The sequence below is a fragment of the Notolepis coatsorum genome (assembly GCF_963971535.1).
Source record: "Notolepis coatsorum genome assembly, chromosome: 8".
Lineage (NCBI taxonomy): Eukaryota > Metazoa > Chordata > Actinopteri > Aulopiformes > Paralepididae > Notolepis > Notolepis coatsorum.
In genome coordinates this window covers 120,637,030-120,661,961 of record NC_140172.1, presented here as the reverse complement: position 1 = coordinate 120,661,961, position 24,932 = coordinate 120,637,030, and the positions used below count along the sequence as shown (strand labels likewise).

General features: G+C 44.4%; 1 protein-coding gene across 1 annotated transcript in view; it reads left to right on the top strand.

Moving 5' to 3' along the window:
* Nucleotides 1-24,932, top strand: part of rapgef6 (Rap guanine nucleotide exchange factor (GEF) 6) — a 288,321-nt gene that overhangs the window by 109,835 nt on the left and 153,554 nt on the right. Inside the window, exon 5 of the mRNA XM_084320510.1 lies at nucleotides 10,254-10,323. Within this exon, the coding sequence (XP_084176636.1) occupies nucleotides 10,254-10,323 (70 nt within the window). The remainder of the gene's footprint in view (nucleotides 1-10,253; nucleotides 10,324-24,932) is intronic.

Genomic DNA, 24,932 nt, shown 5'->3' with positions numbered 1-24,932 from the left:
TTGAGGCCTGACTGCAACAACAGCTGAAAGCTTCTGTGGCTGGGATGTATATATATATCCTGGGTGGAGGGGAGCTCCCAACCACAGATGTTCTGTTCTGTTCGCATGACCCTCTGCAGTGCTTTGCGGTCGAGGGCAGAGTGGTTCCCACACCAGGCGGTGATGTGTGCAGTCAGGAGGCTCTCGGGTATACCTCTGTAGAAGGCCCTGTAGGATCATTGGGGCCCCATGCCCAATCTCTTGAGCCTCCTGAGGTGAAAGAGGTGTTCCTCCCCCTCTCCTGTAGTCCACGGCCAGCGCCTTGGTCTTGTCAACGTTGAGGGCGAGGTGGTTCACCCTGCACCATTGTGCCAGGTTGTCAACCTCTTCCCTGGAGGCCGTTTCGTCATTGTCTGTGATTAGGTCTATCGCTGTTGTGTCATTGGCAATCTCGATCACCAGGTTTGAGCTGTTGCGCGGCCACACGATCACAGGCGTACAGGGAGTAGAGGAGGGGGCTCAGGACACAGCCCTGGGTGCACAGGGAGTAGAGGAGGGGGCTCAGGTCAAAGCCCTGGGCGGTGACTGTGTTGAGGGTCAGAGGGGCTGAGGGGGACAGGAAGTCTAGAATCAAGCTGCACAGGTTGGGTTCAAGTCCCAGGTTACTGAGTTTGGTGTCGAATGCTGGTGTTGAATGCTGAGCTATAGTCTATGGACGGCATTCTCACATACAAGTTTAGATTCAGATTTCAGATCATTTTATTGTCGCAGCTTTTATTTTATCTATTTATTATTATTATTTATTCTTTTATAAAATACATACATTCAGAATAAACTTGAAAAAGATGCTTGTTTCTTTCGGCTCCTCAACCGTAGTAGATTTGTAGACAAACAATTCAAAACGATCTATACAATACAAGGTTGAAAAAGAAAACGGCGGATAAAATATGGAAAAAAGTATCTACAGTGTAAGTAGCAGCAGTGTGTGCGTGTAATAAGTGTGCTTGTGTGGTGTAATGTGCACAAAAGTCACTTATGGTGCTTTTGTGTGTATGTGATAATGAGTATATCTGTCAGTAGTCTGTTTGCCTGGTGGAAGTAGCTGCTCTGTGTTCTTTTGGATGTGGACCTGAGACTGCTGTACCGTCTGCCAGATGGCATGAGCTCAAACAGTTTGTGGTTTGGGTGGCTGGGGTCTTTCAGGATCCTGTGTGCCTTGCTGACGCACCGCTCTGAATATACTATATGGTGGGTAGCTTGCATCCGCAGATCTTTTCGGCCGTTCCCACTACTTTCTCCGACTGCTCGGCAGTCGTTCTGGTTGTTTATTCCCAAACCATGCGGTGGTGCATCCCGTCAGTTGGTATGCTCTCCGTGGTGCCTCTGTAGAAGGCCCTCAGGATGTGTGGCTCCATGTAAAATCATTTCATTCCCCCGGTGGAATGTAGAGGCGTTGCTGGGCCTTTTTCTTTTTCTTTTACCACATGGCCGGTGTGCACTCCCCAGTCCAGCTCCTCGGTAGGGATGGGTACAGAATCAGGTACCTTTCAAGGAAAACTCCAACATTTTGGGAAATTAGCTTATTTGACATCTTCCCTGGAGTTAGACAAGAAGATACATACCTTTTTTGTCTCTCTGCATGCATTAGGCTTAGGGAACGCCTGCACCGTTAGCGTAGCTTAGCTTCATCACTGGAAGTGGGTCAGACCTTTACCCTGCCTGAAGTTCCCTACAGTCCCCTACAGTCACGAAATACACTCCAAATACAACTCCAAAACGCTCCTGTAAACATGTTGTGACCTGTGTATTTAACACGTGGAGAAATACAAAATAATTGAATTCGACATTTACGTTTTCTAAGCAAATATACTCTGAACTATTTTTTGCCGAACCACTCCTCTCTGGGCTCAGTGATTTCACGTCACCAGTGCTACTTTCTAACGTCGAGGTCAGTGTTTGTTTACATTTTCATTTCATTCAAAGGATCCGAACCGATTGAAGTTTATGGATACCATGACAATATTAATATATAACGTTAGACAGATGGAATACAGCCTTCCATCTAAAAACATAAATGAAAACTTACCACAGTCATGGTATCCATTAGCCCCTTTCGTGACTGTGATGCACCGAGTGAATCCACAGTCACTCTCAGCTACGCCGCGACCAGGCTAAAAAGAAACTACCAAGCGTGATCGGGGGGCTCGGGGTTGGTCAAAAATATATCAGATATGAATTTCAAAGATACCCAGCGTACAATATGGGTTTAACACAGCTTTACAGTGGGGTCTGGAAGCTCGGAGTTGCTAATAAACAGTTTAAATCATTGTTACAAAACTAGTGGTACTTACAGAGCGAGCCGTCTATTTCCGCCATTGGTGTCACCGCGCATGCGCACCAGGCCCCCGATCACACTTGGTAGTTTCTTTTTAGCCTGGTCGCGGCGTAGCTGAGAGTGACTGTGGATTCACTCTGTGCATCACAGTCACGAAAGGGGCTAGGTATCCATAAACTGATACTGTCCTCTTAAAACTAATATCTATATAGGTTATAAACCAAATGCAAATCATCGATTTCCTTCACGAATCACGTCAGTACTACCGAGTACAGATTCACCTGAGATCCGCCGGTGCCATATTTCTGTACGTTTTTTTTTCTTCTCGATGACGTCAACGTTTCGTTTACCACGAAACGAAACCTATGAAGTGTGCCTCACGTCTAACGTTCACACGCACACGGATTTGACTTGATTCAACAACAAAGCAGTCGGGGCAATGGCAAGCCGAAAACAGTTGCAAGTGTTGTTACCCTTTACAAAGCTAGATGCAGACAATGCTTGCTGCAATATTATGTTATATATATATATTTAAATTAACAAATTGTTCTAATAAATAATAATGATGATAAATTATTAGAATTTTGGAATTTCTTTTTACAACTGAGGTAGGTAGATAACATTTTTAGAGACTACAGTACAGAAAAAAGGTACCGTTGGGTACCGGTATCGATTCACAGGTACCGGTATCGGTTCAAATGTGAAAGGTACCCAACCCTACTCCTCTGTGACGTGAACTCAGAGGAACTTGAAGCTGTCGACCTTCTCCACTGCGACCCCGTTGTCCCGTAGTCCACGGCCAGCTCCTTGGACTTGTCAACGTTGAGGGAGAGGCTGTTCACCCTGCACCACTGTGCCATGTTGTGAACCTCTTCCCTGGAGGCCGTTTCGTCATTGCCTGTGATTAGGCCTATCGCTGTTGTGTCATTGGCAATCTCGATCACCAGGTTGGAGCTGTGTGCGGCCACACAATCACGGGCGTACAGGGAGTAGAGGAGGGGGCTCAGGACACAGCCCTGGGGGGCTCTTGTGTTGAGGGTCAGAGGGGCTGAGGGGAACGGGAAGTCTAGAATCCATCTGCACAGGTTGGGGTCAAGTCCCAGGTTACTGAGTTTGGTGTCGAGACTGGTCCAGCTTCTCGGTGATGTGAACTCAGAGGAACTTGAAGCTGTCGACCCTCCCCCAGGGTTCGCACAAGGTCATTGAAGTGCTTAAAGTGATTGATAAAAAAATATATAAAAAAAGGTCAAGGCCTGGAATTCCTTGAAAACAGCCCAGTTTTTAACAAGGTGCTTAAAAAGTCATTGAAATTAAAATCAACCATTCACATTGAAAGTTTTGTTCATCCATGATAAAATTGTTCTTAACACATTCTGTGCCAAGAACGAGTTAACTCGCTATTGCCCGCTAATCGAATAACGCCAACAACGAGTAAACTCGTTATTGTGATAGTTATTTCTTTTATTCGATATTTCCATTCATAATTCATCCACCAAGGCTCTGGGGAACTCTGACAGCCTGGTGGATTTCGGCCGATGTTGCACTTACTTTCTACAGGAAGTATGACTCTGTACAGCGGTGAATGCCGTCCTGGCGCAGTTTTCTTGTAACGTGAATCCAGATGAACAGTCGAGTGCATTGAATCGCCTTCGAGACGCAAGAATCATTATGCTTTTGGAGTTTATGGTGTCGGCCAAATGGACATACGATCTAGCAGATGGCAATCAAATAATTGGAATCTTTTTCCTCCAGTCTCATCGGCCACAGGTAAGAGGAATCTAATGTTAATTCCAGCTCGATTGTCCATTTCCTTCATTGCAATCTATCTGCAATCAACGTATGATGTTGTACTAAAGAAAGCCGTTATTGACAATCAATTAATCAGAAACGACCCCCCCCCCCATTTCCTTCATGCATGATGGAGCATAATATATACCGATCATATGCATTTACATTTTTTATTGCAGCGTGTATAGGGACGAAATGCCAATCAATTAAGTATAATATGCATCGGGGCCTATATAACTCGCGTTCTAGGAATTACCACAGCCTCTAAAAACATACTTATATTCACAACAGTATTAAGTGAGAATATATGAATGGAAAAATATAACGTTCCCACATCCTGAACGATAGATACCCGATGTCGAATGGGCCATAGTAATGCAGATATAGCTATACTATTTAAATAGTTATAGCCCTGCAAAGAAGGTGAGCGACGCCATAGGCTTACAGCGGTGGCATCAGAGCTTGAGCTATAAGAGCTATATTGCGTGGCAGAGATTGTGTTTAAATCAAGAAATATAATTTTTTTTATGGTTTAACTAATTGTCAGAAATTGGTTTTAAGCCATAAATATTGGATACAATTTTCTTTTCAATTGTATCCTTTTCTTTTTGTAAGATGAATTTTTTAGCGTTTATCGCTTTTTTCCCCTTCTCTCTCTCTACTGGGATAGATAGAGAGGAGAAGTGGGAGACAGAGTGGGGGGAAGACATTCGGCAAATAACGACGGGTTCGGGAATCGAACCCGGGTCGGCCGTGCCGCGACTCAGCACGTTATGTGGTTCGCCACTGGGGCGCCCAAATTGTATCCTTTTAAATGCCTTTTTAAAATGGAAATAGTGCTTAGAAAAGTACTTTAAAGTCCTTGAATTTCATTTTGCAATGTCTGTTGGAACCCTGCTCTCCACTGCGACCCCGTTGATGTGGATGGGGTCATGGTCCGCTCCTCCCTGCCTGTACTCGACGATCAGCTCCTTGGTCTCGTCAACGTTGAGAGTGAGGTTGCTTCCCTGAATTCTTTCCCTCTACGCCAGGGGTCCCCAAACTTTTTCCTGTGAGGGCCACATAACTTTTCCCTTCTCTGGTGGGGGCCGGGGTCAGTTTGTAACAGAAAAAGTGTGACGATCACAGGGGTGCCTAAACGTAAACATTGATTGTTTTCCAGAAAGCCACACATAACCTAATATTAATAACCCTTTCCGGGATCTTCACAGAAAAAAAATTCAGGAAATAAATAATAACACTATTAATGAAATAAATAACACTATTTATGAAATAAATATTCAGTACCTACAGACCACCTAGCTCTAGCTCTGTACTATTTAAAAGCACAATGCAGGACACACTCAAAGGTTATCGCACCTCAGAGATGGCAGTGGACATGTATGACCGGACAAAGGCCATATGTAATGGCCTTGGGATTGAGGAACATACTACTAGCCAAAGGAGGAAGCAGAAAAGGATGGACGAGTATGTAGTTGAGTCATCTTGTGGCACAAGCTCAGACCTCAGCTCAGGAGATCAGCTGAGACAGAGACTGTTCTATCCAGTCGTCGACAGAATGCTGCAAGAGCTTGAGAGCAGGTTCTCATGAGTTGGAGAACAACTTATGAGAGGCATACAGGCATGTTATACAGCCTCAGACCAGTTTCTCTCAGTGGAATTGCTGCAACCCCTCGCCACACATTACAATATCCAACTACTGCCAGAGGAGATCACAGTTGCAAAGTGTTTCCTGGCCAGGACAGGCAGAGATGCAGTCCCTACTATCCAAAGTGTATTTCCCCTCCTGGATGATAATAATAATAATAATGCATTTATTTATAAGGCGCCTTTCAGGACACACAAAAAAAAGTCCACAATTAAAGGATCAAATGATAACTACTACTAAAAATGGATGTTTAAAAGTACTAAAAACCAACAAAAAAGATCAAACACTAACAAACATTCAGCACAGACAATGGGGATGCTGCCAACCAAAAAGAATATTTTTTTAATTTAAATATATATATATATTTTTTAAAGCTCCTAGGGGGGCCGGGCCAAATGTGGAGGCGGGCCAGATCCGGCCCGCGGGCCGTAGTTTGGGGACCACTGCTCTACGCTATCGAGTGTGCTGTGGAGTGTTGTCGACTATTGTGTGAGCTCCACCACAAAGGTTTATCGATCCGCTCAAGTCCCCCACTCTTCTCTGTGTGTCTTCTCAGCGGTTTAGGCATTTGGCACATCACAGATCATTGGTTCCATTACACAGCTCCCACAATACCGCCTGGGTCAGTAGCGAGGCCGATGTTTGCATGTTGGACGGCGCTGGTGGCTGTTTAATCGTTGTTCCCCCTCATAGTGCTTCTACTGTGGCTGATACATCGCTGCTGTTGCCTCCGACCTGCAGGAAACGGTGTGTGATCCTGGAACCTGGCCAAACTGTTGGAGAATGCAATGTAGAATGTGGCCGGGGAAGTCCAGATAGTTAGAATTTTTGGGGACGAAGGGATTCCGCGCATAACTCGCAAACGGGATGATCTACCCTACTCCAACGGAACCTTTTCAGTCTTTTGCGTAGTTTATCATTTATATGCAATGCAATAAAAAAATTTCCTCCAGTAAAATCCCCACTGACTTTATTAGGAATTCGAACAGGATCACTATCACACACTTCAGCCAATAAAACGGTCTAACGAGACAGATGTATCAACCGACTCCTGTCTATAGATACAGTATTGGGAGGTGTAGTGGTTACGTCATCCCTCATCTTTTTTATAGTTTATATTTGTATTCTTATTTTGTCTTGTTCTTTACCTCTCCTCTGGCATTTTTATTCTCTATATTTTATTGTCATTTCTATTACCCTGCCTGCACCTCCCCTGAATTTCCATGAGGGGATTAATAAAGGAACATCTTATCTTATCTTTTTAATTTCCCTCAGGACGGGGGCCAGGCACAGCACTTCCTCATGCTGGCCGCCTGCTATAGAAATAGGCTTGTTGGTTTTAATGGATAATGTTATTGCTTCCCGGTCCCTAAGACTAAAAAAATACAAGCGTTCCCCCCCATCTCTTGAGAGCTAAACGTTTGATAAATGCTCAATCTCTTCTGCAGGTGTGCCTTTATATGCGTTTTTGTTTGGAAAAGCTTAAATTATTCATAACGGATTGTTAGGCAGCATAATATTCATAATAGTCGCTGACGCAATCAACTTGGTGATAATTTAGCGTCGACACCAAGCGAGTGATTCTGTGTATTCATTAGAGAACATGGCTGTAGTGGAGTAGACTAATACATGACGCAAACCGCTTTGTATTGCTCGGCCGTCGCTTCCTGTCCATTCAGATTGAAATGATTTAAATTACAGCCCCATTAACTCCCACACTCACTAAGAGTGTCTCTGGGCCGGAACTGGAGCAACCGGCCGATACAGAAGCGGGTCAAACTGTGAATAGAGCCCTAATGGAACAGAAGAACTGTGAATAGAGCCCTAATGGAACAGAATAACTGTGAATAGAGCCCTAATGGAACAGAAGAACTGTGAATAGAGCCCTAATGGAACAGAAGAACTGTGAATAGAGCCCTAATGGAATAGAATAACTGTGAATAGAGCCCTAATGGAACAGAAGAACTGTGAATAGAGCCCTAATGGAATAGAATAACTGTGAATAGAGCCCTAATGGAATATAAGAACTGTGAATAGAGCGCTAATGGAATAGAATAACTGTGAATAGAGCCCTAATGGAACAGAAGAACTGTGAATAGAGCCCTAATGGAATATAAGAACTGTGAATAGAGCCCTAATGGAATAGAATAACTGTGAATAGAGCCCTAATGGAATATAAGAACTGTGAATAGAGCCCTAATGGAATCGGATAACTGTTAATAGAGCCCTAATTGAATAGAATAACTGTGAATAGAGCCCTAATGGAATAGAATAACTGTGAATAGAGCCCTAATGGAATAGAATAACTGTGAATAGAGCCCTAATGGAACAGAAGAACTGTGAATAGAGCCCTAATGGAATAGAATAACTGTGAATAGAGCCCCAATGGAACAGAATAACTGTGAATAGAGCCCTAATGGAACAGAATAACTGTGAATAGAGCCCTAATGGAACAGAATAACTGTGAATAGAGCCCTAATGGAACAGAATAACTGTGAATAGAGCCCTAATGGAACAGAAGAACTGTGAATAGAGCCCTAATGGAATAGAATAACTGTGAATAGAGCCCTAATGGAACAGAAGAACTGTGAATAGAGCCCTAATGGAACAGAATAACTGTGAATAGAGCCCTAATGGAACAGAAGTGTTTCGCGGTCGTTTCAATCAGAACTAGTCCAAGTGGGTGCCAACAGGTTGCAGAGGTGCTTGTAACCGAGGTCACGTTTTGGCTAAGTCAACATAGCAGTGAGAGGAAGTCTTTCCCTTTTGAGAGTGAGTTATGCTTTAAACGGGGGGATGTCACTTGTTCTAAGAATTTACAAATGTTCTTCCCGTGCCCCAGGACCGTTCAGCCAGTATTTGTGATCGCGCACCACTCCCTCCCTCCTAAAGCCAGAGAAAGAACCCTTCAATCTGTGATGTAACTGGGATATAAAACCGTAGGCTGCTCCATAGAGACGATGAACGGGGCTCTGACTTCATGAGGCCATCAAATGTTTGTGTGAGCTCTTACACCCAAATGAGGTTTATATTCTAGCATCACATTCACTAGTCAAGTCAAGTGTTCCTTTATTCATCCCCTTGGGGTAGTGTTGCATCGATGTGAAAATTGTGGCCGATACCGATAACCGATATTAATATTACTGTTCTGGCCGATACCGATATTTACCGATGTCGATATCTCTGTATAGAAAACACTTTTTTTATGATAATCAAATAAAGCGCTATTTTCCAAAACGCATACTTTTTTTTACTTTTGTAACTTATTTTCAGAAATGACTGATATTTTGAAACTATTTAAGGCCAAAACATGTAAAGATAAAAAAATATATATATATCGGCCCATATCGACCCTATCTTGATATCGGACCGATACCGATTTTTAAAAAAAACTGCCATATCGGCCGATATTATATCGGCGGCCGATATATCGTGCATCACTACCTTGGGGACATTCAAGTGGCATAGCACCATGGGTCCCCTGTACAGGTACAGGTAGGTAGTAATAATAGAACATAGAACAAACTGCAAAGTAATGGTGATGGCAGTAGTAGTGAACAGTAGTGCGTGGCAGGATTCAATCAGTCAGTACGTAGTAATAGTGTCGATGGTATACAAGGTCCAAACCGGTGTAACACACTGCGCCAGATTCCGTGCAGTGTTTATTATTAAGAGTCAAGACAGTTCCTAACAGTTCTCGGGTTCACCAGCCGTTGGCTCTCCAGAAATTGGCAGCAGTCCGTGCCCCGATGGCTACTGGCACGAAAGGCCGGCCGAGGCGGCTTGTGCCGTGTGTCGTGGAGGGATACGTCTGTGGCTGAGCGTGCTGCTGACTCATCTAGGCTGCTCTGATCCAGAATTGAAACCTCATTTGGTGGTTTTGCACGGAGCAGCCCCAGATCTGGATGGGTCAGCGAGGCTTCTCTCTCTCTCTCTTTCTCGCTCTCTCTCTCTCTCTCTCTCTCTCTCTCTCTCTCTCTCTCTCTCTCTCTCTCTCTCTGGCTTTAGGAGAGTGGTGAGTGTTCTACTGTCCCGGGGCAAAGGGAAAACATTCTGGGAATTCTTCAAATGTTTGTACAAGGACATTTATTGTACAGTGTGTACTGTTGGAGACTAACGCGTATCTGCTGTATGACGGACAGGTCTATGTGGAAAGACGCCTTGTATGAATTGACGGTAAAGAAATCTGTCAATCTTCTGTTGCAACGTTCTTCATGTATTTACTGACGTCTACGATACAGAAGACGTACTCGCATGTAGAAGAAGGCGGCGGCGGCGCAAGACGTAGGCCTAGGTTGTAAACACACACTACCTTCAACAACACCTTGTGATCTCGACATGGACACTTTCTTAGCAGTCGCTCAGTGTGTTCGTGTGCCTGTGGTGGTCTGCATTTGCTCCTCCTACCGATCGGAGCGCGAGAGTTTATTTTCGTTCTTTCTGTGTTAACAATTCTTTGTTTGTGTGTCTGTGTGTGTGCGTGTGTGTGCATTCTCTCCTCAGCTTTGGCAAACAGCCGGGCGGAAGACGAGGCTGTGAATGCATCACTTTGGAGCCGTCAGAAATGATTGTGGTGAGTAGCCACCACTCTCTCTCTCGCCCTCTCTCTCTCTCTCGCCCTCTCTCTCTCTCTCGCTCGCTCGCCCACTCTCAATTTTTCATCCACCAGACTCCCCTTCACCTATCCTCTTTACTCTGTACACTCAGTTCTAACCCTGTTACTATCTCCTTCTCGCCCCCTCACTTTTCATCTTCTCTTTGATGTTCTTTATATTCACAACTTTCATTTGATGTCTCTCTCACCGTCTTTCTTCTTATTCCTTCTTTTCTAAATCACTCATGTTTTTCTTTTTCACCCTCTTTCATCTCCCTCTCTCTCTATTTTACCCTCCCTTTACCCATCCTTCTCTGTTCCGTTCTCTTCCGTTCCGTTCTCTCTCCTCTCCTCCCTCTCCCGTCTTCCCGTCTTCGGGGACAGACATGGTGGGATCAGACAGGATGAGACAGGATTACAGTAGAGACTTCAAACTTTCAGCGACAGGAAGCTGAAGTCCTTTTTGTGTCATTGGACAACATTGACCCAGAGCTGTGTCGTCTGCTAACCACAGGGTTCCTTTTGTCTTCGCCCCATAATAATACCTTATACTACCCTCATAATATACCCTCTAATACCGTATTCAGTCCTGGGCCCATATTCTCACACACACACACACACACACACACACACACACACACACACACACACACACACACACATACACATACACATACACATACACATACACACACATACAAACATACACTCACACACACACAGAATGCTGATCTGGGGTCAGTGGCCAGGAAGACTCATCTTCATGATGTTATTCAACCTGACGGACTGAAACTGATTCTAATAATAATATATTTGATTTGTAGGGCACTTTATAGTTGTTGAGCAAATATCAAAGCGCTACATTGTAAAAGAACATAAAAGCTAGCAAGAGAGTAAAAAAAGAGAATGTAAAATAACCAAGACTAAAACGAGTAAGGAGTAAAAAGAACACTAGAACTAGTAAGAGTAGAAAAAAAAACATAAAATAATAAAGAAGGGCTAAAACTGGTCAAATAACATAAAATGTCTGGAGCTAAAACTAGATAAAAATCAACAAAAGGCTCTATTAAAAAGATGAGTTTTTAGGCCCTTTTTTAAAAAGCATCCACAGTCTGTGGTGCTCTCAGGTGGTCAGGGAGAGCATTCCACAGACTGGGAGTGGATGAGCAGAAAGCCTGGTCTCCCATGGTCCGGAGTTTGGTCCTTGGCCGCTGGAGGAGGTTTGCCTAAAAGACTCCAGATCGGTACCCCCACTGTGAGAGGCTTTGTGAATGATGACCCGGGGCTTACAAGCATTTATCTTTTTTAATAACCATCTCAAAATGTCAGATAAAACATTCTAAATCCGATCGTGAATAGATATACAAATACATCATCATGATTACTTTATATATATATTTTTTTTCTTTGGAAACATAGACATTCTTCTGTCTATTATAACCTTCCTCCAATGATAAATGGATTGAAATATCCTGAAAAGGGAACCTAAAAACGATTATTTGGTGTCGATATTCAGCATTCTGTCTATGCTTGATGATGTCGGGGGTCCTGAAATGGCTTTCATTTGTTTTTAGGGGTCACGCATTTAAAGGAAACGCCAACATGATGGGAAACAGCTAGGCTAGCTGGTCCATATCCGCTTCCATTCATTTGTGCTAAGCTGGATAGCTTTCTACTGAACGCACAGAGAGGAAATTGGTATCCATCTTCCCTCTGAGGTCGCCAAACCCGTAGGCGGGTTTACAATAATCACAAAATAGCTGTGACCTCAGTAAGCACATTTCCCATTGTGGAAGTTCCCTTTAACTCATTGACTGCCACGCTGTTTTCCCATCTTTACTCAATGGTGCCAGCATTATTGACCATTTTCGCGATGTTTGCGGACCCATCGTGTGTTCTGTATTATAGCTATGGAGACAATAGTATGGCTCATTTGACAGGCACTGTTTATAATCCAACACTGACCAACCAGTTAATTTCTACATACTTTAGTTTGTGCTCTATTCCACGCTACACATCGCCCCTTTTCAAAAGAATCCAGTATTTTTTCTAGATTGCGAGATATTACGTGTTATATGCATATGCTCAAATCGTTCGGGTTGCTCGCCTGAAACCTATATTACTTCCAAATCAAAGGTATCTACCATATAGATCAGGGGTCTCAAACTCGCGGCCCGCGGGCCAATTGCGGCCCGCGGGATGATATTTTGCGGCCCCCTACTGGACGTCAACGTTTAGTGTTAGTGCGGCCCGCGCGCAACTGTTTGCCGAGTCGTTGCGCAAGAGTTGGAAGTTTTATTTATTTTATCACTTGTAGGCTACCATAGCGCAGGCTCATGACAGCAACGTTATGTTAGTGACTTGGTTGAAACGTGATTCCGGAGTGATATCAAGTAAAGTGGAAGCAAATGCATCCTCGCTCTCTCTCACCTCTGCGAGCAGTGCTCTGCATGTCCCGCAGCACTGCCACTTTGTGTCTGTGTATGGGTCTGGTCCAATCACATACGCGTCCCGTCAGCGTTTTCCCCCCTCACCCACAGTCTGCGAATCAGAGGCAGAGTAGGGGAGTAGGGCGGGTCTTCACGGACTGCATGTCGTCTCTCTCTTTCAGTTCAAATCGGAGCAGAGTTGACAGACCATCTATTCTACAGTAAACTCGCTCCCAGTTTTATCTCTGTGAGATAAATGTAGCTATTAGCCTATTTTCGCCAGCAGGCAGGCAGCAGAAAAATATGGCATTTTCAAAGATGGTCAGTAAAAGAAATGTCGACTGCATTCAAAGGTGAATGGACGGGAAAATAATCCGTTCATGCTGAGTCCCAGCCAGGGGCGTAGCTGGAGATTCTGGGCCCCATGAAAGAATCAATTTGTGGGCCCCCAATCTATTAAAAAATGTGGGGCCCCCAATCTATAAAAAAATGTGGGGCATTTGCTGGGCCCTTGGAATCATCCTAACCCCCCCCAGCTACTCCCCTGGTCCCAGCACCAAACCAATTATGTGACTATATGCCAAGAAACGGTAGCTATTTGAAAATAATGTGTGACTGAAGTGATGGAGACCATGTTTGAAGGCAAACAAAAGCAAATCCCCCTCAGATCGCACAGCAACCAGAATAACTGAAATACTGGCACAGTGCATTTCCATAGCTGTGGATAAGTCTACTGACACAGCTGTGGATAAGTCTACTGACACCACTAAGAAGCCTGAAGATAAGATTGAGAAGATTGGATCAGTTGTACTTTTTTTTTTAATACTTGAAACCCTTTTTTTGTGGAATATTTGATGCGGCCCAGCCTCACCCAGACTCCACCTCCAGCGGCCCCCAGGTAAATTGAGTTTGAGACCCCTGATATAGATGTTTCTTCACAAAATCATCAAGGGGGGGGGGGGGGGGGGGGGGTCGTTTTACGAAGCTGCATCGTTACCAAAAGCATGTTTTAGGTTTGGTAAAAGACAACGCTGTGATCGATACAAAAGCATGTTTTAGGTTCGGTAAAATAGACCTAGAATAGACCTTACCTTAGTCAGAAGGTACTCCAAAATGAATAATCCCAGTAATCCCATCGCGATCGCAATTATTCGTGTGCATTGGGCACGGCTAAAATACGGGAAACAATAGGCTTCAGGCGATCAGATCTCAGACAGATTGCTGTGTGCTGATTCACTTTGAGGGGGAGGGGTTCCTGTAGCCAGATGCAAAGAGAGAGAGATACCCAGAGACTAGAGCCCCAGTTCAAAAGGTAGGCGATACTACTATTGTCACAGTGAAAGGGTTAACCGTTTGGTAGTGTGGCAGTGAAAGGGTTAAACCACAAAACAAGCCTTGGACACCTGTTCCATAGCATTAAAGATGCTGTAAGTGGTATTTATTTGTTCAAATATGTGTTAAATAACTACATTCTGACAGCCATCACTGATATAGTGTTTGGTCAGTAACATGGGTCTCTAAATAAGATATTACTTATTTAAAGAAATCTTACCAAACCAAATTTGCGTACTGCACTGTCAGATTATTTTACTTGTTTCAAGCACATATTTGCTTAAAACTAGTTTTTATTTCTTATTTATGTTGGACAATGATGGTGGGAAGTGGATTCCAGATCATATAAATTCAGTTTACTGCAGAGTGGAGGGACTGGGAGACCCATATTACTGACCAAACACCAGTGATGGCTGTCGGACTGTCTTATTATTATTAAAATATATATATATTTTTTTATAAATACCACTTACAGCACCTTTTAATGAGTGTAAGACATCAAGGTGAAACTGTGCGAGAAACGGCCCTGACTTAATCAACGGGAAATGTGTAATAAAGCTCTTCACAGATTAGACATGACAATATCACACCCTGAATCTAATTTCAGGTACCAAAATAACCACGCTTAGTATAGCTTCAAATCCCCCTGCGTCAGTGACTCTGAGTTAGCAAATCCCTCTCCTCTGGCTCTAGATATTATATATATTTTATATATACCTTTTGTAATCGAATAAAAGTGTTGAGATTGATGCAGCTTGCTTAAAGAAACATTCTGCCCATAATCACAACTATAAACGGAGTTAATGAGTAAAAGTGTTGGAATGTGACGGCACACACAAGTATGAAATACAGCTCAGTGAAATTATGAAAATGAAAAATTACCAATACTTTTTAGTGAGTGAATTAAAGGGGCACTTCACAAAGAAACAAAACAATGCTCAGTTATTTTGCAAATAATCTCACACACATGCAGAGACTCTAAACAGTTTTGCACACATTAATTTAGTTTGACAGTTATTGAGAGTAAATTTGTTTGCAAATAGCCACCAGTGATGTCATCGGGGACCTTGAATCATTGTGTTGTTAATTATAACTCAATGAAATTATAAGATAGCCGACCAGGTATTTTTTTCTTCTAGTCTATGTCCCTGATGACATCACTGGTGGCCATATTCGAACTCATTTACTCTCAATAAGTGTCGAACTAAATTAATGTGTGCAAAACGGTTTATCAGGAGTGAAGTGCCCCTTTAACACTTTGAGTGGCAGCCGTTAGACGAAGCCGTCTGTAGCGACACCACCACTAGATAGATAGGGATCCGTCACTTTGTTTGTAGAGCTATAACTATATTCTATATTATAGCTATGGATACAATACTATGGCCCATTTGACATCACCTATCTATCGTTCAATATGTGAAAAAGAATAAATTTTTCCATCCATACGTTCCCGTGTTATACCGTTGTATATACAAGTATGGTTTTAGAGCGGTCTAGGGTAATTCATGAAATGCTGAGTTATAGCCCTACACGTCGATTCCACTATAGACGTTGCCATTTCTTGCCTGTATACGCTATTATCCCGAAATCAAATCTATATCATAGGTATTATGTACCATCATGAATGCATGAAAGGGGGGGGGGGGGGGGGGGGGTCATTTCTTATTATTTGATTGTCAGTAACGGCATTCGTATTGAACACTAAAAACGGTTATCAGCCCGATCGATATGAAAGCATTGCAGGATCAAGCAAAAATTTACGTCAGATCGTTCTTACCTGCGAGTATTCCAAAAATAATATTCCAATTGTTTGATCACCATCTGGTACATCCAATGTCCATTTGGCCCACGGCATAATCCACAACAGCATATCGATCAGGGATATTTGACGCGCGTCAATGGAACCGGGACCACCGTTCGCCTCGGCCTACAAGGACAAATGAAACCCGAGACCTTTGGCCGTCCCACAGGGGAAGATACAAGGTTAGAAAGGGTGCTCGATACCACCGTCTAGCGGGATGCGGCCGGTATTGCACCTTGGGGACCTCAGACTCATTCCATATGGTATCAACAGGCTCCCTGGGTGGATAATCAATAAAAATATCGAAAAAAAGGAAAAACGACCCAGAAACGACTTAAGTCATTTTTGGCACTGAACGACTTAGGCCCAGAAACGACTTTAATCGTTTTTGGCACCCAAAGTGTTAACAGTTCCTGGAAAGCCTGTTTTTGTTTTTCTTCTTCTCATTTTCATACTTCCTTGAATATGTGACATGACAGTGGCATTACACAATCCAACCCTCTAACTCGGCAACCCAATAGAGTCCTTGCAGGGAACGTTTGTGTCGTTTTCTATCTTCCAGTATGGCTGCCTCTAACCCACTTTTGAAAGAAAAAGCATTGGCAGAGTAGGTAAAACACGATAAAGCATGATAACTGTGACTTGTTGACAAGATCCAGTAATAAGACACCAAATTGTTATGTTTTTGTTGATGTATTCATCATATACTGCCATTCCACTGCCATGTACAAAACAATGGTTGCTATGTTACAGGCAGCCATGCTGGAAGAAAGATAACTACACGAACATTCCGTGCAAGGCCTGAAGGCCTCTATTGAATTTTAGGCCTTGTGTTTTTGGTGGTGCTTTTCCTTTAAGGACACATTGTGTCAATGAAACTGCCCGTGTCCACCATGAAAAGGAGAAAATTCGCAGGTTATTAAAAGATCATCCCTAGCTTCGTTTGTGGTTCATACAGGTTTTCTACCGCAAATTATATCTTCTAATATTGATTTATCTTTTTGATGAGGCAGGAAAAAACAAAGGTGAGAACAGGGTGGAAAGGAATCTCAACCTGAGCATGACATAAGTACGGTAAGCTAAATGGCAGCTGTGTGAATATGGTCGATCCTAGTTTTCGTTGACAAATCTTCTTTATATTTCTTTCTTTCTTTCTTAAAGATAAATCAATATTAGATGACTTAAGTCATGGTACAGTAGAAGGTCTGTGTGGACCACAGGCGAAGCTAGGGACGATCTTTTAATAGTTCATTTTCTCGTACTGTCTGTAACTGAGAGAGATGGACCGTCGGACTCCCTTACTTGGACAGAAAGATTATGCCACACGTGAAAGGTCTAGACTGCCTCTGCCATCTTCACCTTGACCTTGGACCCCTTCCATCACCAACACAACCAACCACTCTCACACCCTGCCTCCAAATACTTCCATGGTTGTCAAGGGCACAGTTCTCCATGTCACCAGCTTCAGTGGGGGGGGGGGGGGGGGGGGTTACAAACACTTAATATCAATGTGGCTCTTAATTGTGTAAAGTAAAACATAGTTTTTATTTTCTGCTCAAAGGCACTGGAAAGGGCATAAGTACTGGAGGACAGGTGGACATTTTTATTTAAATGTATTTTTATAAATGACAACACTTGAGACGTCTATATAAGACCATCAGTAAACGTGTGTGTGTGTGTGTGCACACATGCATGTATGAGCATGCAGATGTCTGTGATGCCCATCCATACATGCGCAGAAGCTGATGTTGTTGTACAGGCGTAATGTTTGTGTATGAGAGGCTAATAGGGAGAGAGTCGATGAATGAGTAATTGAGAGAGAGAGAGCAAGAAGAGAGAGAGAGAGAGAGGGAGAGTGAGAAAGGGCGTAAGCGAGTGAGAAGTTGAATGAGTGAGTGAATGAATGAGATGGAGAGATAGATGGGTTTCTATATTAGATTAGTCCCTGGCCTGACTTGACCCTCCACACTGTACCATACCGGAAGAGAGGGACGGGAGAGGAGTGGAGGGGGGGGGGATGAGGAGGAGGAGGGGGATAGAAGAGGAGAAGAAGGGGACGGGATGAGGGGAGGGGGGGGGGAGAGGAGGAGGAGGAGAGTGAGAGAGGGAGGGAGGAGAGAAGAAAATGAAAATCTCTCTGTTCAGATGGATCAGCTGATAACAACCCTAGAGAGAACATGTGGTGTTGTGTGTGTGTGCGCGCGCACATGCATGTGTCTTCGAATATGTATGTGTGTGTCTGCCTGCACACACCCCTCCATGTGTGTGTGTGTGTGTGTGTGTGTGTGTGTGTGTGTGTGTGTGTGTGTGTGTGTGTGTGTGTGTGATCTAGGAAATGAGTTTTGCGTAAGAGGCTGCTGTCGCTGTTGTTGTCGTTTCGGTTCATATCCGTGTCTTTCCTCAACCGTCACCCAGTCTGTCTCCATGACGTCCAGCGCTGCCACCAGACCAGGGCGGGGCTCACAGGACCAGCCTCGTCAGGCCCAGCTGAGTTCACAGGAAGCAGCTAAACAATGGGCTGGTCTCAAAATGTCACGTCAAGGACCCTCGGATAGATCCATACTTGGGGCACAGACCCCCGTTTGGTCATGTTTTATCCCAGGGTCTACCGTCGGAGAGGAAGTAGTCTTATTATCTCCAATGGGACAATCAGTGGTGCAGCCAGCAGATAAAAAAACTAAAGACAACAACAACACAACATGTAAGACATAAAAATGATATCTTTAATACATATTCAATGCTGGATATGATTTAGTACAGAAGTGTGTTAATGATGAGAACGGTCATTCGAATGCATCGCCCCATAGTAATAGGTGAAATAATAATTTAATTAATGGCCCCCTGGTGGCCGCTGCTCTGCTAGGACACTCTGGAACCCCCCCCATAGCCCCCTGGTGGCCGCTGCTCTGCTAGGACACTCTGGAACCCCCCCCCCCCCCATGCCCATGGCCCCCTGGTGGCCGCTGCTCTGCTAGGACACTCTGGACCCCCCCCCCCCCCCCCCATGGCCCCCTGGTGGCAACTGCTCTGCTAGGACACAAGTTCTCTTCATGCATGTCATTCACCTAAAACAACATCACACCGCCTGAGACCTGGTGATTATTCTATTACTTGGGACGAACCCTTTTTATACTCAAACGCACATGCGGAATGACCGGGAAGAACACAATATTCACAGACAGACTTCACGTGCTCGACTCACTCTGTTGCTCTGCCTAGAACTCACACGTTTAACAGCAAAACGAGAAAAAGAAAAACGAGACCAGGCGAGGCCTAGTCATGCTGGACACGGCCACGACGTCCACGCATTAGTGTTTCAACATCGGGGAAGTGAGTTAGGGACATTCACTCTTGTTGGCCGGCCCTCTCTGGGTTCGGCAAACGCAGTAGTTTGAGTTCTGAGAGACATCGTGGAGTTGGCGTGAGAAGTATTTATGAAAATAGAGTCCACACACTACTAGATAATGCTCCCGTGGACATTCATTAGTATTACCATATCTATTTGTGTCCCATTACTAAAATGGGACACATTACTAAAACGGGAGCATTAACTAGTGTGCAGTAGGGCTGTCTTAAATACTTCAAAGCTTCGTTCGATGGGCATGGGATTCGAATGGGAAAATAAAATTTGAATATATATTTTTTTGTGTAAAATCAACTCTGCCTCTCTTTGTTAACTACAACAAGCAATGCTGTTTGTTATTTAAGATGAGGTCGGACTCGGCACTGACAGATTTGTGTTCATTGTGCTGCTTTTATAAAGCCTCAAATGACGGCTTACAATATTTCATGAAAGCAAAGTGTTTCGTTTGTCTAAGATTTTAAAACTTTACAGCACTGACAAAGTTGAACAAAGTGCTGTACAAGTCCCACAACATAATTTTTTTTAACCCTTTCACTGCCACACGACAGACGGTTAACCCTTTACTATCACACAACCGACGGTCGCGGCTGTCATGTGGCAGTGAAAGGGTTAACCTTCTGTGTATTGTCGCGGTGAAAAGGGTTAACCGTTTGGTAGCGTGGCAGTGAAAGGGTTAATAAAATACATTTTAATATTTATTTTCTTTTTCTTTTTATCTCGAAGCTTCGAATTAAAATCGAATCTCGGCCCCGAAGCTTCGAATGCCAAAAAGAATTCGAAGGTCAGCCCTAGTGTGCACTGTGCAGCCTCTTATTTCTCTTGTGTTTTTCTGTCCAGCACCTGGTATTTATCGTTTTTGGATGTGCATGCTTTTGTATTTTGTATTATTTCTTTCTTTCCTTTTTTGAAAAGTGTGGAACTTGAATGATCTGATTCATCAGGAGAATTCCCCTGGAACCTGCTCCACGCTGCAGCCTTGTGCTGAGAGGAGGTGCTTCATAATGTTGCTGCCGCGTCTTCTGAATGATGCTGCATGATTACACACTGTGGTTATTCATATCTTCAAGTGATGCTTGAAAGAGCGCCAGTGCAGTGCGACTCAGTGTAGTGTGTGTGTGTGTGTGTGTTAATACTAACCGCTATAAAAATGTTCCTGACTGATGAACACATTGCTGTTGAAAGGCTAGAAATGAAAGAGGCCACTGTAAAAATCTGAAATACACACACACACAACCCCACCCACCCACTGCAGAGGGGCCGTGGTCTGGTCACATCGCAGCCAATGGGCTAATGAGGGCCATGGGAATAGAGGCATACTATAATATGTCTTTCATTAGTGCTGTCAGGATGGACTATGACATTCAAAATTGAAAGAGAGAAAAAAGAGAGAGGGGGGTGGGCGGTGAACAGAGAGAGCAGTAAGGGAAATAGAGAGGGAGGGAAGGAGGGGCAAGTCGGAGAGAAAGCGAGTAAAAGACAGGAAATTGGTAGGAAGGGAGGGAGAGAGAGAAGTAGTGAGAAACATGTTGAGGGAGAGAGAGAAGTACAGAGAAACGGGTTGAGGGAGAGATACAGAGGGAAGGAGAGAGATGGACAGAAGGATGGAGGGAGAGAGACGGGCAGAGGGGTTGAGGAAGAGAGAGACAGACAAGAGGGGGGCTGGCAAGCAGGAGGAGAAGGAGGGATAGACGAGTAGCTGGAACATCAGATAGTCAGAACGATGGACAGAGGAATCGGACATTATATGATTTATGGCCAGGAGCCCAGGACTGTTATTCATGATTACACTGATATAATACTAGGTGGCAAGACTGACAGACTGACTGACATGCTACTAGCTGGATGGATGGCAGACAGACAGACAGACATGCTACTAGCTGGATGGATGGCAGACAGACAGACAGACATGCTACTAGCTGGATGGATGGCAGACAGACAGACAGACATGCTACTAGCTGGATGAATGGCAGACAGACAGACAGACAGACTGACAGACATGCTACTAGCTGGATGGATGGCAGACAGACAGACAGACAGACAGACAGACAGACTGACAGACATGCTACTAGCTGGATAGATGGCATACAGACAGACAGACAGACAGACAGACAGACTGACAGACATGCTACTAGCTGGATGGATGGCAGACAGACAGACAGACATACAGACTGACAGACATGCTACTAGCTGGATAGATGGCAGACTGACAGACAGACAGACAGACAGACATGCTACTAGCTGGATGGATGGCAGACAGACAGACAGACAGACAGACAGACAGACAGACAGACAGACAGACAGACAGACAGACAGACAGACAGACAGACAGACATGCTACTAGCTGGATAGATGGCAGGCTGACAGACAGACAGACAGACATGCTACTAGCTGGATAGATGGCAGACTGACAGACAGACGTGCTACTAGCTGGATAGATGGCAGACAGACTGAATGATCTTTGCCCACAATTATTGTGGTCACAGACAGGAGAGACAGACATAATGAGGGGTGTTGTGGTCAGGGGACAGACAGGACAGACAGACACACAGACAGACAGACAGACAGACAGACAGACAGACACACAGCCACACAGACACACAGACAGACAGAATGAGGGGTGTTGTGGTCAGTCAGGGGACAGACAGACAGGCAGACAGACAGACAGACAGACAGACAGACAGACAGACAGAATGAGGGGTGTTGTGGTCAGTCAGGGGACAGACAGGACAGACAGACAGGACAGACAGACAGACAGGCAGACAGACAGACAGACAGACAGACAGACAAACAGACAGAATGAGGGGTGTTGTGGTCAGTCAGGGGACAGACAGGACAGACAGGACAGACAGACAGACAGACAGACAGACAGGCAGACAGACAGACAGACAGACAGACAAACAGACAGAATGAGGGGTGTTGTGGTCAGTCAGGGGACAGACAGGACAGACAGACAGGCAGACAGACAGACAGACAGACAGACAGACAGACAGACAGATAGAATGAGGGGTGTTGTGGTCAGGGGACAGACAGACGGGCAGACAGACAGACAGAATGAGGGGTGTTGTGGTCAGGGGACAGACAGACAGACAGACAGGCAGACAGACAGACAGAATGAGGGGTGTTGTGGTCAGTCAGGGGGACAGACGGGACAGACCAACGCGACTCACCGTCGGATGTGGTTGCCTCTGTGTTTCCTTCCTTGCCCCCGCTCTCTGGTGCTTCACTGGGAGTATGGATGCACAGCAGAGACTGATAACTGGTGTAGGATATCAGGCAGATAGCAGGCTGTTCACACATGGGTGTTGGATGACTAATGGAACCAACATGGATTATATCTCAGTCATCTTTTGTCCAGTGACCCCCCCCCCCCCCAAGATTTCCCCATATTGTTCAGCAAATGTACTGAATCAGATTGGTACTTATATGAGCAGGCGCTTCAGTTATACTGGTAATCCGTATCGGCAGTAACCACGCGGTATCGGTGCGTCACCGGGAGTGACTCGTAAATGTCCTTTTTATGGACATGTTGGTGTTGGTCCTGTTGTGACGTAGCATGTGGGCCCAGCAGGACTCTAAATGAAGGGCGTCCCTCTGTTGATGACAGAAATGGTGTCTGTGACGTTACAACGTTGTTTTTAACACTTTAACTGCCGGAAGACGCTTTTAGGCGTCTTTCCCCGCCATGCTCAAGTTGCCGAAGACGCCGTAACTCGTCTTTGATATCAATATTTCAAAAATCTGTGATCGGAATCATATTTCCTTTCCGGGGCCCTGAGACCCAAGTGTGATTTCCTCTCAATCCTCTAGCGGTTCAAGTCCGCCATCTGGTGGCCGATCGGCAGATCGAAAAAACGGATGTTACCTTTAACCCGGTAGGACTCACTCCATATGGGGTCCGGGCACTCGCTAATGTTAGAGAGACTCAGTCTTCACACAGTGAACATCGATCGCTGCAAATAACTCGAAAAAACAACATGATTTGGACGTATATATTATTATACAACCTGGAAATGGACCGGATATTTCTATATCCCATAATAGGAAAATGTCTGTTCCACGCTCATCGCCCAACGGCGCGAGGAAGATACGGTAAGATTCAGCGTTATTTTTCAATGTGTACGATACTAACTGCTATGATGAACATTTGACCCACATTAGATGAATGGTATAACGCTGCCCATGGAATTATAAACGCCCCCTCGGCCATCCGGTCAACATCAGATGACGTGTAGTAACTTCCAGAAGTCCGTCCAGTTGGATTTTTTTATATCGCGCCGATTGCCATCAAACTGTATTTCATCATCAATATAATGCATTTGGGGCTATAAATAACGTTCTGGAGAAAGCTGCAGAAAGAGATGAAAACATACTTATACATTAGACCATACTTTAGTATGAATATGTGAATGAAAAAGTTTAACGTTGCTTCACCCTGAACAATACATATAGGACATTGAATGGGCCCTAATAATGGCAATTTAGCAATATAATTTAAAAAGTTATAGCCCTGCAAAGAAGGGGAATTTCTCCATAGACAAATAGAGCCGGCAACCTATGGTATATCATGAATTTAGCCTTAGGCAATCAAAGTGTTAAGGAACGGTCCTGAGAAGGTAGATGAAAAAAGGCTGAGTTCATATTTTCAAAGGGGGACCATGTCCAATTTTAAGAATAATTGGACGGTGGTCTTAAGACAGTCCAAAGAGATATTACTAAACACGAACAGGTCTCTCCCAGATCCTGAAACTACAGTGCTAAATAGTGTTATTTGGGATGTCATCGGGTATAAAGTCTGGCGTTGCTCCATACACAATGAGTTGGGAAAGCTGGTAAATGGGATGCTGAGAGCACCCTGGCGAATGTTCTGAGCATACAGGTTAATTTCCTGTTTCAGAACAGAGACCACTACTATAGAATTAAGCTCAATTGGAGTAAAATGTCCTCAAAATCAGTCTCCCATTTATCGTCAAGAGGAGCTCCAGCATTTATACCTGGTGACGTCACAGGTTTTGAGTGACGTCACCACGTCTTCCGACCGCCTCCGGCCAAGTCTAGCAGCGCAGCTTCATTCAATTAATTTCCCAATGTAGAGGAGCGTATGCAGTGGCTCAGCAGGTAGAGCAGTCGTCTGCTAGTCGGAAAGGTTCCCGATTCGAATCCTGCTCCTCCCGGGCAGCATGTCCGAATGTGTCCTTGAGCAAGACACTTAACCCCTAATTGTTTTTGCATGGTCGCCTCCACCATCGGTGTGTGAATGTGAGGAACAAAATTGTAAAGCGTTTTGGATAAAAGCGCTATATAAATGCACCATTTACCATTTGCCATTTACTGCACTCCTCTACATGAACTGAATGCAGCCACGCTGCTAGACTTCGGAGCGACGCTTCACCTCTCTGCTTTCTGGCTTCAGGAGAGCGTAACTCATGTTCGTAGATATTGATTGGACTTTCCTAGGCCGTGGAAAATAACATATTGGAAGTCATTATTTTGGCCGCGTTCCCCTTTTAATCAGAGTCTTTGGATTTGGAAAGTTTGAGACAACATTTTTGACGAGTCAAACTGTACTTTGGGATGGTTCCGGCCGGGAAGGTTTGTGACGTGACGGCGTGGAACCATGAACCCAAAGTTTAGACCAGGAATAGGCTCGTTCAGTCTGCCTCAA